The following is a 16,157-nucleotide window of genomic DNA, read 5'->3' as shown; positions in this document are numbered from 1 at the left end:
AATGTTCCTGTCTCCGGATCGCAGCTGGTAGGGGCCGTTTCGCTAATGCCCGCCCAGGGCCGGCTGTGGCTCCCATGGCTTCCCGAGCGGTGCCTCATTTCAGCCTGCAGGGCTCGTGAGATGCTCCCACTTAGTGGATGACCAAAGCTGGGGCCATGGGGGTCGGGCAAGCCCCCAGGCCCACACAGCTAAGAAGGCCATGATTCAAGCGCCAGCCCCGCCCATATGACCCCAGTGCCCCAGGTCCCCTGCGTGTTCCTGATCGTCTACAGTCAGGATTCGCAATGGAAGAGGCCTGAGACACCAGTTCCCATGGCAGCTAAGGCTAGAAGGATCGTGCCCGGAGCAGAAGCCTGAGATTGGCCGTAGGTGACGGTCACCAGCACGTGCTCCCTGGACAGAGGTCCTTGCTCCTTCCCTGGCCACCTCGGCTGCCCTGGGGCTGGAGTCGGAGGCAGAGCCCTGTGCCACGGCCTGTCCTCCATCTTTGCCCTCCGGAGTGGGGGAGGCAGAGACCAGATCCGGGGAGACAGAACCACCAGTCTACCCTTCTCTCAACACCAGCTCACGTGCCCTCATCCTGGGGACACGCCCTTCTTGCACAAGCTGGACGCAAGGCCGCTCATCCACAGCTGAGCAGTGATAGTGGTGACGGTACAGGGGCCGGAACAGAACGTGGCGGCATCTTAGCAGGAGCTCGTGATCAGAAGTGGCTCCCGGATCCTCACCCGGCTGTGTCTGCCTGACCGCGGAACCGTGTCCTGCCCCCCAGCCGGCCCAGGGCACAGGCCAGGCAGGCGCCTGCCACTCCGGCACCACCCAGGGCCCCCACCCCAGCCCTGCCAGTGAGGAAGCCATAAGGGAAACTTCTGGAGGCTTTGTTAAGTCCCAAGGGAAGTGTGAGGAGATTAAGGCATGTGGAGGAGGTGTTCCTCACCCCACCACCCATACGGTGCCCATTCCCAGGTTTGACCTCCCTTGCCCCTCCTCACCTTTCTGTGAGGGAGGTGGCAGGGTGGCTCAGAAGGGCACTGAATCCCCAAATTACCTGGGTTCCCAAAGCCCGGGGAAGCCTGACCCTGCCCTCCCGGATCGGACCCCTCCAGCCAGGGAAACAGGCACAGGGGCAGCAAGAAAACATGCATCATGACCCGAGGTGACAGGTCCCCTACCGTAGGAGTCCTGCAGTGGGGAGCACTGCCCGCCGGGACCCCCACCACCCAGTGTCTCCCCCAGGCGTCCCCGTCACCCCCTGGTCTCCCCTAGCACCTCTGCTTTTCTCTCCAGCGGGCGGGGACAAGGGGGCTTCTGGTTCAGACTTGGTTCAGACAGAGCAGTGAAACCTCACTGCTCTGCCGAGGATGGAGTGGAGGCCTGGAGGGGGACAGGGACTTGTCTCGGGTCACACCCCCGGTCAGCCTGGGCTCGGAGACAGGCCGGAGAGTAGAAGCGCCAGATGGGTCTCCAGCGGGACTGACCGTCCCAGTGATGCAGACGCTCCTGAGAAGGACGTTTCCCGTGGGGCCCATTTCACACCCGGCTCAGGGCCAAGCCCGGCAGCCAGGCTGCCCCCTCCTGAACCTCCGTCCCAGAACCACTGAGTGAGCCTCCAGACCCGCCCCTTCTCACCCAGAAGCAGAGAGAGGGACCAGAACGTCCAGAAAACTCAGAGCCACGCCAGAACCAGACGGAGCCCCTTTGCCTGTGCAGCCCGCATGTGCTGGGGGTGGGGGTCTCCCTGCCTCCGCGCCTCAGCCCTGAGGCCTTCCTGGCTCCTTCCATGTGCCAGGGCACTGTGCTTGGCACCAGGATACAGACACACTGGCTGGGAAGAGAGAGAGTGAGCGAGGAAGAGGGGTTAGGAGGGCCGCCGTCGGGGCACCAGGGCGGGCGGGGGCAGCAGCCCCGAGTCACGCGTGCCCCTTTCCTTTCAGAGTGCAGCTCCTTCTCGCCGCCCACCACGGTGATCCTCCTCATCCTGCTGTGCTTCGAGGGCCTGCTCTTCCTCATCTTCACATCAGTGATGTTTGGGACCCAGGTGCACTCCATCTGCACAGACGAAACGGTAAGGGGGCCGCCTGTCCACCACCCCTGGGCTTGGGGGAGGCCCCAGGGTGGGTGTGGTCTGCTCGCAGGCCCAGGGCCCAGGTGTGCAGGGCATGCATACACACACACACACACACACACACACACACACACACACACACACACACGCAAGCCCTTCCTCGGGGCCGACCCGGCACATCGCACCAGGAATGGGGCCCAGCAGCCTTGGGGAAGGGTGCCCCTTGCCACGAGGCTTTCCATCCCCCCATGACGGTTCTGTCTTACACGCTGTGCGGTGCTGTGTCAGGCCCTCTGCTGGGCCCAGCGACATCCTTCCCATCCGAGGGCCCTAGGCCTGCAGAGAGGATGCTGGACAAAGGGTGCCTTCATCTAGCTGGCACGGGCAGGGTCAGCTTCCCGGAGGAGGTGACTTCATGAGCAGGGCCAGAGGGCAGAGTCAGGAGACAGCCGGGCGGTGGCCAGAGGTCTTACCTGGCCGCTAGGTACCTCTGCTTGGCCCAGCTCTGGCCCAGCGCATCCTTTGCCTTCTCTCCACCCCCCACCCCTGCCTCCACCCCACCCGTAGCCACACCTCTGGGAACTTCCAGGCTGCTGGCTGGACAGGACTGAGGCCCACCTCCTGACTGTCCTAAGTGTCTAGAGCCTCAAGGCGGTGAATCCATTGCTGTGATGGGGCGTTCCTTCCTTTTTCGGCTTTGGGGTCCAGGCAAGGGGCGCCAGGCCGTGGGTCCCTCCCGCCACTACTGGCTTCCCACGGTCCCCCTCAGGTGGCGAGCCTGGGTCATCTCGGGCCCTGTGGAGTGCAGCCTCCCCGCCCCTGCTGCCCAGGCCCCGCCCTGTGACTGTGGAAAATCTGGCATCTGGCGCTTCCAAGGCGACATCTTTTAGATCCGTGGGAATTCCTGGTGGACCTTGTAGAATGTGGGGGGTCGGGGGACTCTCAGCAACTTTTTTAACCTTTCTGAGAGATAGCATCATCGTAAGAGTTTCTTTAAAAATAGTAGCCTGTGGTATAGTTGCAGCTGTGTGCCCAAGCAGTAAACGCGGCCAACTTCCCTGCGGAAGACCCACAGGGACCCCGGGGGTGGCCATCTGGCCCCCCTCCCCCGCTGGATGCTGCCGGGCTCCACAGGCCGCGCGGCGTGGGGGAGACAGAAGGAAAGGAGAAAAGAAGGAAGAGCCCCACAGCGTGGGAAGGGGTGCGCGCCCCTCCGCTGCATCCACCCAGCCCCTGGTGTGAATAGAGGCTTCAGTTAGGCCGGCCCGAGGCTCCTCCCTGCTCCTCCTCCCTCCGGAGACCGCGGCAGACAGACCCTCCAGGCTCCTGCCAGGCCGCCTCTCTCGTCTTCCCTCCGGCCCTGGCCCACCCCCGAGGTGGCCTCACCCCACGCCTTCCCGAGGGAGCACTCGGAAGCCCTTTGCCGTGCCCGGGGCTGGCTGTCTGTCCAGGCAGCCCCTCTAACCTTTACTAATCCCTTTCCTTCCTCCTCTGGGGGGCTTCTCATCCCCCCTCAGCCCGGGTCTCTCCCTCCCTCCCACTCCACCTTCCCAGGTCTGCCTTGCCACCCCTGCTAAGCGGGCTGCTTCTTGACCTCCCAGGCTGGTGAGGCTAACAGCGCCAGAGCGCTCATTTGATTTGTTTCTTTCTTTTTGTTTTTTCGTTTTGTGTTTTTTTTGTTTGTTTGGTTTTGATTTTTTTGTCTGCAAAGTGGTCATAGCGTCACACTTGAACCTAGCCCAAACGAAAGGCCAGCATCATGAGCCCCTGGCCTCCCTGAGGCTTCTTGCCCCAGAGCCTTCTCCGAGGACCGCACACAGCAGGCCGGCACCGGCCGGAAGCGCCCTGCAGAGCCCAGGCCACGTAGATGTGCGCCTTCGCTCAGCAAAACCCACCGGACGGCCCGACCAGAAATCCTGTCTTAGCGGCCTGTGCGTTTGCTTGTTTTCCCCTCCTTTCCCGGAGGGGCTTGTGACTGGGTGCCCCACCCCCGTCAAAAGCATGCTTTTTTTTTGTTCCCTTGAACACTTTTTATGAGAAAGAGAAGAGAAACGTGTCATGCATGTCGCTTTCTGGCTTCCAAAGGAAGCGTTTACTCCATTCGCCTCAAGCTAACAGACGTCCCTCCCCGAAAACCACAGCCGTGGAAGTGCTTGACTGAAAGTCTGATTGTTCTTGTTTTCAGGGAATAGAACAATTGAAAAAGGAAGAGAGAAGATGGGCTAAAAAAACAAAATGGATGAACATGAAAGCCGTTTTCGGCCACCCCTTCTCTCTAGGCTGGGCCAGCCCCTTCGCCACGCCAGACCAGGGGAAGGCAGACCCGTACCAGTACGTGGTCTGAAGGACCCTGAGCAGCACTGCCCCAGACACAAACCACATCACAGCACCACCGCCCCCTCCGTCCTCACGAAGGTTTCAATCGAAAAAGCAAAACAACTATTCTAAAACGTTTTTTCTTTTTGTTTTTTTTTTTAACATCTCAAGTAAAATGGCTGAGCATTGCAGAGAAAAAAAAATGTCCCCACGTTTTATTTTTAAAAGATCATCTTTTCTATTTTTTGGTGACCGAAGCTGCTCTTCCTTTTTTTTTCACCCCCCCCCCCCCCCCCGCTTTTTAAAATCACTTCTCTGGCCTCTGATTTCCTCTCTGCTGTCTGTCTGGGTCACTGTCTCCGGGCCGACCCCCCACTACTAACTGAGCGAGACCTAACGCCCGGGCAGACGGACCGGCCCAGACGCCCGGCTGGGGATACGTAGGAGAGGCAGGAGGGCCGTGACCTCCCGCTGCCCAGGAGGCGGTGGCAGGCGCCCCGATGGGACTTAAAACCTCACCGAAGACGCCAAAAGAGGGGCAGGATCAGGGCTGGAGCCCTAAGACGGGCCCTCGACGCGGCGGCCTCCACCCCCACCTGGACACGGTTTGCCTTCTCGCACGCCACGGGCTTGGGGTGCTTGGAGTGACTTTTCTGGGGAGGGTGGCGGGATCAAAGGGGTCTTATTTGTATTCCGAATCACCACTTATATTCCCGCTGATTATTGGGACGAGTGTGAAGGAGAGAAGTTTTTCCAGTTCAAAATGCCTTACACAGTCAAAAGGAGAAAAAAGGTCACGCGATTTCAGGTTTCCTTTGTCCGCTTAGTCTTAGCACCCGCCCTGTCCCCCCTGTCCCAGCAAGGTGTCACTTAAGCGGCCATAATGCTGAGTTACAGGGTGACCCAGCACAGTCCCCAATGCGCCCAGCCCGTCGTCCACCACGCCCCCCCCCACCTCCCTGACCCATTTTGTAAATCGCTAAAGTGGGCTCACTCTCTGGTACTTGAGACACCTAAGTGTGCATGTACCCACGTCCTCTCCGTTTACCCTGGGAGGCCATCCTGGCCTGGGGCTGCCCCCACGCGGGGGCGACGTTAGGGTCCCAGCCGTTTGAGAGCTGCCAGGAGGGCCGTCCCTACTCCCGGATCATCGGTCGCCGGCAGGTCTCGTCCTGGAGGCACGTCCTGTGTGCAACCCCATTTGAAAGAGGAAGGCCTGAAGATAGCGGGGAGATGCGGGGCGAGGACAGGGAGTGCCCCCCAAATGCGGAAATCCCAGACATCTGAGCACCGACCATCTGTGCATTCATACGTGTGGATTTGGTTTTTGTTTGGTTTTTTTTTTTACATGATCACCATGAAGCTCCTTTTTTAGCTTGTGCTCCGGGTGGGTGGGGGCGGGGCCCGTGAAGCCCAGATCGGGTCAGGGAGGGGACTCGTCTGGCCACGCGGTTCTCATGCGCCGTGGAACGTGCTGCCTCTATTCGGTCCTGTCCGTGCTTCCACATGGAAACAAAAATGCAATAAAATTTTTCCAAAACCTGTTCTCCTTGAGCTGTGCTCTCTCACAGTGTTCCCTTCAGGAGAGCCGTCCGTCCGTCCGTCCAGTCCAGGCCAGGGTCCCACTGCTCTTAAAGGATCCTTCTGCTCCTCCTCTTGAGTGAGGTTGTAGCTGTGCTGTTTTTAAGGGACATCAGCCAACCCGCTCTTGGCCCAGCCGGCAGAGCCTGCATCCCCCCACGGAGAAGGCTTCCGGTCTGCGGAGTTTGCTAGGTGCCCAGCGTGGGGGGAGTCTCGTTTGCCTCTGCCCACCCCTCAGAAAGCAGAGGCGGGCCAGAGGAAGTCTCTGGAAACCTCCTCAGACAGTTCCAGTGCTCTGAGGGGCTCCTCATCCCTCTCCCACACCAACCACAACCCTTCCCCCAGCCAGTCAACTTCGCCTTGACCCTCCTGTGCACTTGATGTTTGCTGTAAGTCACGGCTAAGATCTGAAACAGGTTATTTTTCTTTTTAAGCAGTTTAAAAATTTTTTTCTTTTATGTTTTTTTATTTTAAGAGAGAGAGAAAGACAGAGCATGGGTAGCGGAGGGGCAGAGAGCGACAGACACAGAATCCGAACCAGACTCTAGGCTCTGAGCTGTTAGCCCAGAGCCCGATGTGGGGCTTGAACCCATAGACTGAGAGATGGTGACCTGATCCGAAGTCAGATGCTTAACCAACTGAGCCACCCAGGTGCCCCTGAAGCAGGTTTTTTTAATGCTCTGTTTAAATCTCATTTATAGCACTTGTTTCCTACAGGCTTTTTCCCTCCCTCCCTCCCTCCCCCTCTCCCTTCCTTCCTAACAGTTCCCTGAGGTGACCATCCTGGGGGAGGCATTGCTGCCTCTCTGGTCCTCCCTGCTCGGGGTATATCGTTAAGTATTTGGATGCCCTCCTAACACTCCACCTTCAAGGCTTTTTTTTTTTTTTTTTTTTTTTTTTTTTTTTAGTGAACCAGGTTGGTTCTTTTTTCCCATGGAATTTCCAAAGAATGCAGTAGATAGTGCTGAAAACGTATTGATTTTTTTTTTGAGCCCTAAGAATAGAAATTCATCCTTTAAACCTGAGCATACTACGCACAGCCTCCCCAGAGAAAAAAGGCTGCTTTCGACAGCCTTTTCCCGTATGATTCTACCTCTGGGCTTTGACGGGCCCTTTGGCTGGAAGAGCGAATGGTCCTCGGCTCTTCAGCCAGAGGGAAATGCTGCTCTCGGAAGAAAGGAATATCCCAAGACTCCGGGTGGATTATCACGTTCGTGGTTTTCCGGGAGTTAGTAACTAGGGCCATACATGGTGTCGTTTGCAGTAGAGTGACTGGTCCACAGCCTGGCGTCCGCACAGGCCCCCCGAGCGCCCCTCGGCACGCCCGGACGGCTGGGGAAAGAGGACGTGTGTCCACACAAAGCGGCCCCGGCTTGTGCCTCGATGGCGCTGGACGGCACGCACTTGCGAAATGAGCGGATAGCAGCCGTCTTCTGCAGAGCGGGGGCCCTGGGGGCTGCAGGGAAGAATGAAGAGGAAGGCGAGGCGGCCAGCTGGATTGGGCGACCCCCTCCCACCTGTGACCTCAGGATCGTGCTCACAGCAACCGACCGAACATGCAAAAGGCCTGCGTCCCGGCAGATCTCTGCGCACGGGCCCGGGCCCGGTGACCCAGCGCCCACGAAGTGAGTTTGGGTAGCCATGCGTGTCGTCCTCTGCTAGTCACACCGTCTCCTCTCTGGATCACTGTGTCTCGGAAGAACCAAAAGGAAGGCACCTGATAGTACCAGCTTTTGCTCATTCTGGCTCGGCCGCTGAGAAAGTTACAACCCAGCTTCCTGTGCCGGCAGCTTTCCGATGAGGGAAATGAAGAAATGTTTGTTAACCATCCGTGTGACCCGGGCATCGCACAGAAACCCCGGCCTTCAGGGCGCCTTGGGCTCTCCCAGGCTAACGGGCTTTTAGGTTCTCTCATCTCACGGCGTGGGGTGCCTTGGCCGATGGGTGAGCCAGCCAAAGGAGCCGGGGAGCGAGGGGTCCTCAACATAGAGGGCGCCCTTACATACCAAAGAAATGTGAAGAGAGGAAGGTTTTGCCGGACTCCCTCTCAAGAATCTTCCCGCTGGCGGTGCCCTGAGGCAGCGGGTCCTAAGTGGGTGCCCAGACCAGCAGCATCAGCATCACCTATGAACTTGTCCGAAATGCCCATGTTCGGGCCTCAGCCCAGACCCCACCCCATCGGAAACTCTCCGGGCCGCACCCAGCAATCTGCTCTCCACGTGACTCGGACACACGCTCAAGACTGAGAGTCCACTTGGGGCGCGCGGGGGGTCACCCCCGAGGTGGTCGGTCCCTGGTGCCTGCCGATGATACGGTCCCATGTGGCACTGGTGGGGCGTGCTGGCCAGGAGCCCCTCTCCCCTCACAGCCCACGGCCTCCCCAACAAATGAATGCTGAGCAAACAGGAAAAGTCTCTATATTGGGAAGGGAGCCGGGCTAGTAGTCTGTCCAGGGGTCTTCCTGTGCATTTAACAAAAACATGTTTTTTTGCATTTATTTAATTTTAGAGAGACAGCAAGAACAGGGGAGGGGCAGAGAGGGAGGGAGACAGAATCCGAAGCAGGCTCCAGGCTCTGAGCTGTCAGCACAGAGCCCAACGCAGGGCTTGAGCCCACAAACCATGAGGTCATGACCTGAGCCGAAGTCGGACGCTCAACCTACTGAGCCACCCAGGCGCCCCTCTTGCGCATTTCATCTGTCCAACCGGGTTCTGCACTGAGGGGTTCACAGGACGTAAGGACTTCATGGTGACACGGGAACAGGCTGCTGGCCAGTGTACTCTCCCCAGCTCCAGACCTTTCCTGCCCTCTCAAGAAAGCCAATGGTGACCTGACCTTCGTGAGAACTCTAGCAAACCAGAGGGGCCCCCGGGGGAAGGCGCATGTTCTCACAGGGACGTGAGGAGGCCCCACATTTCGGCTGCTGAGGCGGTGTAGTCTGGTGACTACCCCAGAGCCCCCGCTCGGCTCCGGCCTTCCTGTGTGACTTGGGGCGGTCCCTTAAGCCTCCACCTTCTCCTCTGTAAAACCGGGGAGCTTGGCCACATCACGAGGTCGAGGGGAGGCTCACACGAGGGTCGCGAATGTCAGCGTCAGCACGGGGTCCGGCACGCGGCACAGCTTGCGTCGTGGTCGGCTCTTTTAGATCTCTGCCTTTTCAAACCGCACTCACAACCGTTCATGATTTGTGAGATGGGTTTATTGGTTCACAACGGTAGTTTTTTTTTAAAAATAAAACAAAAATGCATTACAATTGTAGAATAAGTGTGGTTTTGTGAAACTTCAGGTGGGGGGGTGGAGCCGGGCTGCACAGAATATCACGTGTTGTGGGTTGTGGGTTTTGGTCAAAAGATGTGAACCACAGACAAAGTGAGAGTGTGGTCTGGCCATGTAACGGGGGGCGGGCGGGGGGCACAGCAGGGGCGCCAGTGTCTCCGACTTTCTCCACCTGATGCTGTGGGGAGCAGGGGCTTTTGCTCCGTGGGTCTCAGATGAGTCTTTTTTTTTTTTTAATGTCTTGTTTATTTTTGAGAGACAGAGAGAGACAGACAGCATGAGCAGGGAGGATCAGAGAGAGAGGGAGACACAGAATCCTAAGACAGACTCCAGGCTCTGAGCTAGCTGTCAGCACAGAGCCTGACGCCGGGGCTCGAACCCATGAACCGTGAGATCATGACCTGAGCCGAAGCCGGACGCTTAACCGACTGAGCCCCCCAGGCCCTCCCCCCCAAATGAGTCTTTACTTCCTCCTCAGTTGCGTTTCTGCCTTCCCCGGGCGCCTTCGTCCTGGCATAATCAATGTGGGACCTTGGTGAGTTTGCTTGCAGAGGACAGTTCGCGTGTCCTCCTGGCAGGTGGGCCCCAAAAGCCCCCAGTTCACACACTCCCTACTCGAGATGTTGGCCTCTGCCGTTGCCCCATAACCAGGAATCAACCAACCATTCTTGTCCGCCTGAGCCTGAAGTGGGTGTTATTTCCTCTGCGGACCTCCAGCTGGAGAACTTGCCGTCAGGACACCTTGAAATCCACACAAAACCCAAAATTAATCGAGTCCTACCAGGGAAAAGAAACCCCATTGTCCCCTCCTGAACCTGAGAGTTGGGACCCGCAGGCATATTTTAGGCATCAGATTTGTCTGGAAGGTTTGCTTCTATCCAGACTCACACCTGGAATTTTGTCCACCTGCTCCAGAACTTTTTCCGGCGGACAGGCCAGGCTCTGTGTGGAATTTTTGTACGAGCTTGGAGAAGAGATTGCGTGGAGTCTGAGCGCGTTCGCCTGGGAACACCCCACTGGAACACAACGCGGTAAATCCCGCGGGCCTTCTGCCCTCACTTTCCTCTGCGGCTTTCCTCTGCCCTGGCGGTCAGCACTGGGAGAGCCAGAACTTGTAGTAGGATTGAAAACGCACTGGGCAGAAGGCAGACACGGGTTCTCGCCCCGGTTCTGATGAGCAGGACCAGCTTCTTTCGGCCTCTGTAAGGGCCTCTCAGAAACCTGTTTTCCCATCTGCCAAGTGTCGATACCAACACCCACCTCCTCTCAGGGCAGCCGTGAGGATCCAGTCGTGGCTTTGAGTGAGCCCAGTTGGTGTGCATGCCGTCAATCTGTCGTTCCTGGGTGTCCCCTCCGTAGCCTGGTCTGCCTGCCTCATGATGTCTCAGCTCCCCTGAAGTCATGCTTTAAATGCCTCTCTTGACCGGCTGCAAATGATTGCCCAGGAAGGGAGTGCAGAATCCCCAAAGCGAGTCACCCTCCGTTGGCCGTTGCTGCTTGTGCTAAGTAAGGAGGCCTGGCGAGGGGCCAGCCGGCGAGCTGCACACAAGGTGCTCTGACCGACAGGAGGCCACCTCAAGGCTTGTCAGCGAAGTCCGTGTCCTGAAACAGCTTATCTGTTCTGATTACAGAAGCTAACGCCTGCTCATTGGTGAAGCCTTGGAACATGTGGGAAGTCCACAGAAGGAAATACAAACCATCCCATCCCATCCCCACAGGTCTCGGGATGTCGTATGCAGGCTGGCTTCTTCGTTCCCTTGTTCCCACGTGGACAGGGTTTCCCAGTGTGACGGAAAGCTGTATTAGCGCCATTTTCCATAGCCGGCTTAGCCATCACCACTGGACGTGTCGACTGTTTCCAGCTTTTCACGGTGTAACTCAGTATTCAAGACTGTGTTTCTCACATCTGTGCGTCTCAGATTTTTTAAGCTTTTTGTGAAAGAATTTCAGGCTTCCACAAAAGTGGCAAATACAGCCCAAAGAACTCCCGGTATACCCTTCCATCAGTTTTTCCAAATGTAAACATTTTATATAACCATAATACAAATGCAGGAACCCAGAAACGCATTGATAATGATACCACTAACTGATCTACGTGCTTTATTCAGATTTCTCCAGGTGCCCCACTGAGACCCTGGTCGGCCCCAGGATCTCAGTTCATCCCTTGCCATGCTCCGGTCCAGTCCGTGATACTCCTCAGTCTTTGTCTTTTGTGAACTTGACCCCCTTTTAAAATTTTAACTTTATTCTTATTAAAAGAAATTTTTAATGTTTATTTTTGAGAGAGAGTGAGTGTGCATGCATGAGAGGGAGAGAGAGGATCCAAAGCAGGCTCCATGCTGACAAAGGAGAGCTCAGCGCAGGGCTCAGACTCACGAGTGAGGAGATCATGACCTGACCTGAGCCAAATTTATTTGGGGGGTGGGGCACAGAGAGAGAGAGAGAGAGAGAGCAAAGAATCCCAAGCAGGCTCTGCGCTGTCAGCACAAGGCTCCATCTCATGAACCATAAGTCAAAATCAAGAGTCGGACGCTTAGCGACCTGAACCACCCGGGCGCCCTGTGACCCCTTTTTTTCAATTGAGGTGAAATTCACATAACATAAAAACCAATTTCGCGTGTGCAATTCAATGGCATTTAGTACAGACATAGTGTCTTACACAGTCACCACTCTATCTCGTTCCATCGACTTTGACTCTTTTGAAGATCGAAGGCCAGGTATTTGGTAGAATAACCTTCAGTTTGCGTTTGTCTGATGTTTTCTTGCAATTAGATCAAGATTATGCATTTTGGGCAGGACGACCGGTGGGGGATGTCCCTCTGGGTGTGTCTTATCCTGAGTCGTATGATGTTGGCACATCTCATTATTGGTGATGTGAACTTTGATTAAGTTGATACTTGCAAGATTCCCTCACTGTAAAGTTCCTGGTTTGCCCTTCTTAATTAGTATCTTACGAGCAGAGTCTTTAAACTACCGTTTTTTCCAAAGCCGAGAAACTGAAACCTGTGAGATAGGGTGGGAAGAAATAGTGCTGGAGACGAACTGGCCGCAGGGTGGGGCAGCCCTCAGTCTCCGTACGCGTGCCTCAGTTTCTCTTTCCACATAACCAAAGGGATTATTCCAGTTATGTGAGGCTCTTGTGTGGAAAGGAGGAGAAAACCTAGAACGAGGTATTCAGAGATCATTCCGAGGTGGAATGAGCCATGTGAATGGGCAGCGCCCACGCCTGGCAAACCCGCAGCGAATTCCCTGGGCTTCCGGAAGGCATGGGGAAGGCAGAGGCCTCAGGGCTAACAGTGGGGCTAGAAGCCTTCGTGGGGGGTGCTGTGGCCCCGAGAGCTGGCCTGGCTGTGCCTTTAACTCCTGTGGGCTTTCCCCCCTGACCCGACACCCTCTTTCTGTGGCCGGGCAGCTGAGTCGCAGCCGACGCCCGGAGGCAGGTGAGTGGGCAGCCCGGGAGCGGCCGCAGGGCGTGTCTGCACAAGCGAGGCCTGACGCCAGCCCGGGCGCCCCCCAGCCGCCCTGCGTGCCCCCCAGCTGCCCGCCGCATGTTGGCACTAGCTATGCGCACATCTGCTTCCTCCGCCCCAGTGTTGTTTGTACCTGTGCTCTGCCCTTTCCCCCTGCATCCCTTCTTTGTGCTAAGTCGGCTGCACCTGCTGGGGGGTGGGGGCAGGGCCCAGACTCCCCAGGGAGGGGTCGTCTTTCTAGTGCTCTCAGGGCAGGGCCCTGGGCCCTGAGCCCCTGGGCAGCCTGGCCTAACTTTGAGAGGCTGGGTGGCCCCCAGCAGCTCTGGAAGGAAAGGACAGAGGCCTGGGGGGGCAAAGGCCAGCTCCCCAGGAAGGCCCTGCTTGCTGTGCCGCTCCGCACTGCTATCCGCCCGCACCCCATCGTTCCCCAGGGCCCCGCAGCCCCAGTCTGGCCCTGGCAGTCTGTGTCCCGCCGGCCCCCTCACCTGCACCCTGGGCCTCCGCGCTCTCCCGGGCCTGGGCTGGGGGTGAGCTGGAGGGTGCACACCCGGACCACACTGACCCTCTTTGTCCCATTGTCCCTCCAGGGCATCGAGCGCCTCAAACGAAAGCACCAGCCCAGGGAGCACCGGGGCAGCTGGAAGGCGGTTAAGGAGACCTTTGGTGGGAATTTCTCCCTGAACTGGTTCAACCCCTTCTCCCGACCGTGCGACCCAGAGCCTCTCAATGACAGGGCCTGGGTGCGGCAGGTGGCCTCGCTGTCCGACACGGACAACACGGAGACGACGGAGGAGCAGTCGGAGGAGAGGAAGGATGAGGACTCTGTGGAGGTGATAGATGAGTGACGCTGCCGCGGAGGGAGGGCCGGACACCGAAAAGCCCCGGGCAACCCCGGCTGCGGGCGTCATGGCCACGGCGAGGTCATGCCGCGCCAGCCCGCACCCCTGCACCCCCACTGCACCCCGCCACTCCCCACGGGCCCCTCGCTGCCATCGCCAGCCCCCTACCCCCTCCTCTCTCCCCAGGCTGGGCCAGGTCTAGGGAGTGGGTTGGGGGTGACGTGGGGACCAGAGACTCTCGGGGTCCATCCAAGAAGAGTCTTGGCTGTGCTTCCAAGATGGGCACCCCTTGTGACGGGCACTGCCTGGCCAGCTACAGACGCTCTGAACAGGGCAGCCCAGGGGCAGGGAAGAACTTACCTCTGGATTTTCTTGGGATGTCTGTCTCCTCTCGAAAAGGTTGGGGCCCCGGCTCCTGGCTTTTGAGAACGAAGGCCGTGATTTGATGACAGAAAGACAGGATAGGGCTGGCCTGGGGCCCTGGGGTGGGCGCTGACGCCAGGACAGACAAGCCTCGGAAGTCTGCAGGGGGCCAGCTGCTCCCGGAAAGGCTTCCCCGAGCCTGTCTACACTGGGCCAAAGGCAGGACTCCTGCGGCAGCTGGCACAGGCCAAGCCCCATACTGGAGCTGTGAACACACATACATGGACACGTGCCCGGGATGGAAACACGGGTTATGTCACTGTGTCATGACACCAGCGCCAAAACTCAGCTCCCTTTCCATCCCAAAGATTCTAGAACCGTCACTGAGTCAGACAGCTCGGAGCATTCCTGCCTTGTGGCCACTGATCTGTCCGTTCACACACAGGGACGGGGGAGAGGACCTACTCAGAGCTGGGGGGCGGATTCTGACCGCCCCGCCGAGAGCTTAATTAGCTTTCCCTCTGGAGGGAGCCTAACCACCCACTTGTGCAGAACTGACCAGAAATCTGGCCCCTGTGTTTTAGACCAGGTCTCCCAAGATAGGGTCCATCGTGTCTCTGAAAGATAGGTGGTACCCAGGGCCCACAGATGGGTGGACCAGGAAGACCAGACAGATGCACGGACAGACTCACGTGAGCACACGCACCGCACTTTTCCAGGATGAGCCTGGTCCCCGTGTGAAGCCTGAAGTGTCTGTGACCATGACCGAAGGCCTCAGCAGGGTCCCTAGGGCTCCAAGACCCCATTCCAGGGGGTGCCAAAGACACGTCTTGCACACAAGAGTCCCGCAGAGGGTTTGGGCCTCAGTTTGGCATAAGAATAGACTGGCCACCCCAACCTCCCCTGAGGAAACCTTCGCTCCCTCTGGCCCGTGGCCCTGGGGTCAGCAGGCACCAGGATAGAGGAGGGCTCGGGCACCGAGGCAGAGCCGGAGTCACACCCCCCCACAGAGGGCCTGTGGCCCCAGTTAAATCGGGGAGAAGGTCAGCGTTTGGGGGTGCAGCCCAAGACACTTAGGAAGAAAGGTTGTGGGGACTGTGGGAAGAGGAGGGCCAGGCAGCGGCAGCAGCTGTGAAGGGCTGTGACCCTGTCACAGAGAGACCCCCCCATCGGCAGCTGATGACCCACCAGGCCCCCAGGCTAACTGCTCAGAGGGGCTGGAGCTCAGAGCCACCTGACCTGATCCCCGCTCAGAGCCCTCAGAACACGTCTCGTGAGGGGGTGACGGCAGGGCTCTCTCAGTGACAGAGCAGCTGGAAAGGCCCAGACCTCCCACACCCAGACTGTGGCCCTATCTTCTTGGTCCCTATCAGCTTTAATATTTATTAACGACGATGTCAGGAGCCCTGGTCGCTCCGAAGGCCATTACCCCGCAGCCAGGCGGGCCGCTGCCGCTCGCCGCTTTGGGAGGCCGTGCTTCGATCACGGAGGCCTGCCCTTTCCTGTCCTGGTCCGGGAGGCAGGTGGACTGCGACCAAAGACCCCACACTGCAGAGCACGCCCTGGAGGGCAGTTAGAATAGGGGAGAGGGCTCCCCGGCCGCTGCTGGCAGCCCCAGTGGCAGTGCTGACTGTCGAGTGGCCCTGGGAGGCATGTCACCTGCAGTCAGACTGGCCTCCCTGTCGGGCGAGCCCATCCACAGCTGGGGACGCAAACCCGGCCGACCCTGAGCTTCCCCCGCGCTGCTGACAGGTGGCCTTGCCCTCCGTGGAGGCCGTTGACAGCATAACGCTGTGCTTGCCTCAAACTGACAGGATCGTAACTCTTCCCAACCCGACGAGGACCACGGGGAGGGAGGCTGGGCGCAAGCGTCCCCCTCGTGCTCCCGGAATAAAAAGCTCTTTGCTCGACCCTGTGGCTGGAGTCTCCCGTCTTCGGCAGAAGATCCGGGTCCACACCCGTGGGCAGTGTCCTCTCCCTTAGGGCACCTCTAAGGAAGTCCCTTTTCTCCATTCCCAGTGTGGGACACAAGTGAATGTCACAGACACTAAGCGATGCATCGAGAGTTACTAATCAAATATTTTGGGTCATCTCCTGGGTGGCATTTCCAGCAAAAGGAAAACTTCCCTTCCTTCCTTCCTTCCTTCCTTCCTTCCTTCCTTCCTTCCTTCTTCCCTCCCTCCCTCCTTCCCTCCCTTTCTTGCATTTAATATTTATTTTTCAGAAAGAGAGACCAGGGGAAGGGCA

The 16,157-nt window shown here is 58.0% G+C and overlaps 1 protein-coding gene across 8 annotated transcripts in view; it reads left to right on the top strand.

Moving 5' to 3' along the window:
• The window catches only part of ZDHHC3 (zinc finger DHHC-type containing 3), a 56,670-nt gene extending 40,849 nt beyond the window's left edge, over positions 1-15,821 (top strand). For 6 of the 8 annotated variants that reach the window (XM_029919258.1, XM_029919256.1, XM_029919255.1 and 3 more), the window contains 2 exons: positions 1,935-2,065; positions 13,296-15,821. In XM_029919258.1, the coding sequence (XP_029775118.1) occupies positions 1,935-2,065; positions 13,296-13,553 (389 nt within the window). In that variant the 3' untranslated portion in view covers positions 13,554-15,821. Of the gene's footprint in view, positions 1-1,934; positions 2,066-4,250; positions 4,521-13,295 lie in introns of those variants that run through there. The other 2 variants (XM_029919259.1, XM_029919257.1) reach the window with 1 other exon arrangement.
• The last annotated feature ends 336 nt before the right edge of the window (positions 15,822-16,157 follow it).

The sequence above is a fragment of the Suricata suricatta genome, chromosome 12, assembly GCF_006229205.1.
Source record: "Suricata suricatta isolate VVHF042 chromosome 12, meerkat_22Aug2017_6uvM2_HiC, whole genome shotgun sequence".
In the NCBI taxonomy this organism is placed as follows: domain Eukaryota; kingdom Metazoa; phylum Chordata; class Mammalia; order Carnivora; family Herpestidae; genus Suricata; species Suricata suricatta.
This window is presented reverse-complemented; position numbering and strand designations above follow the sequence as displayed.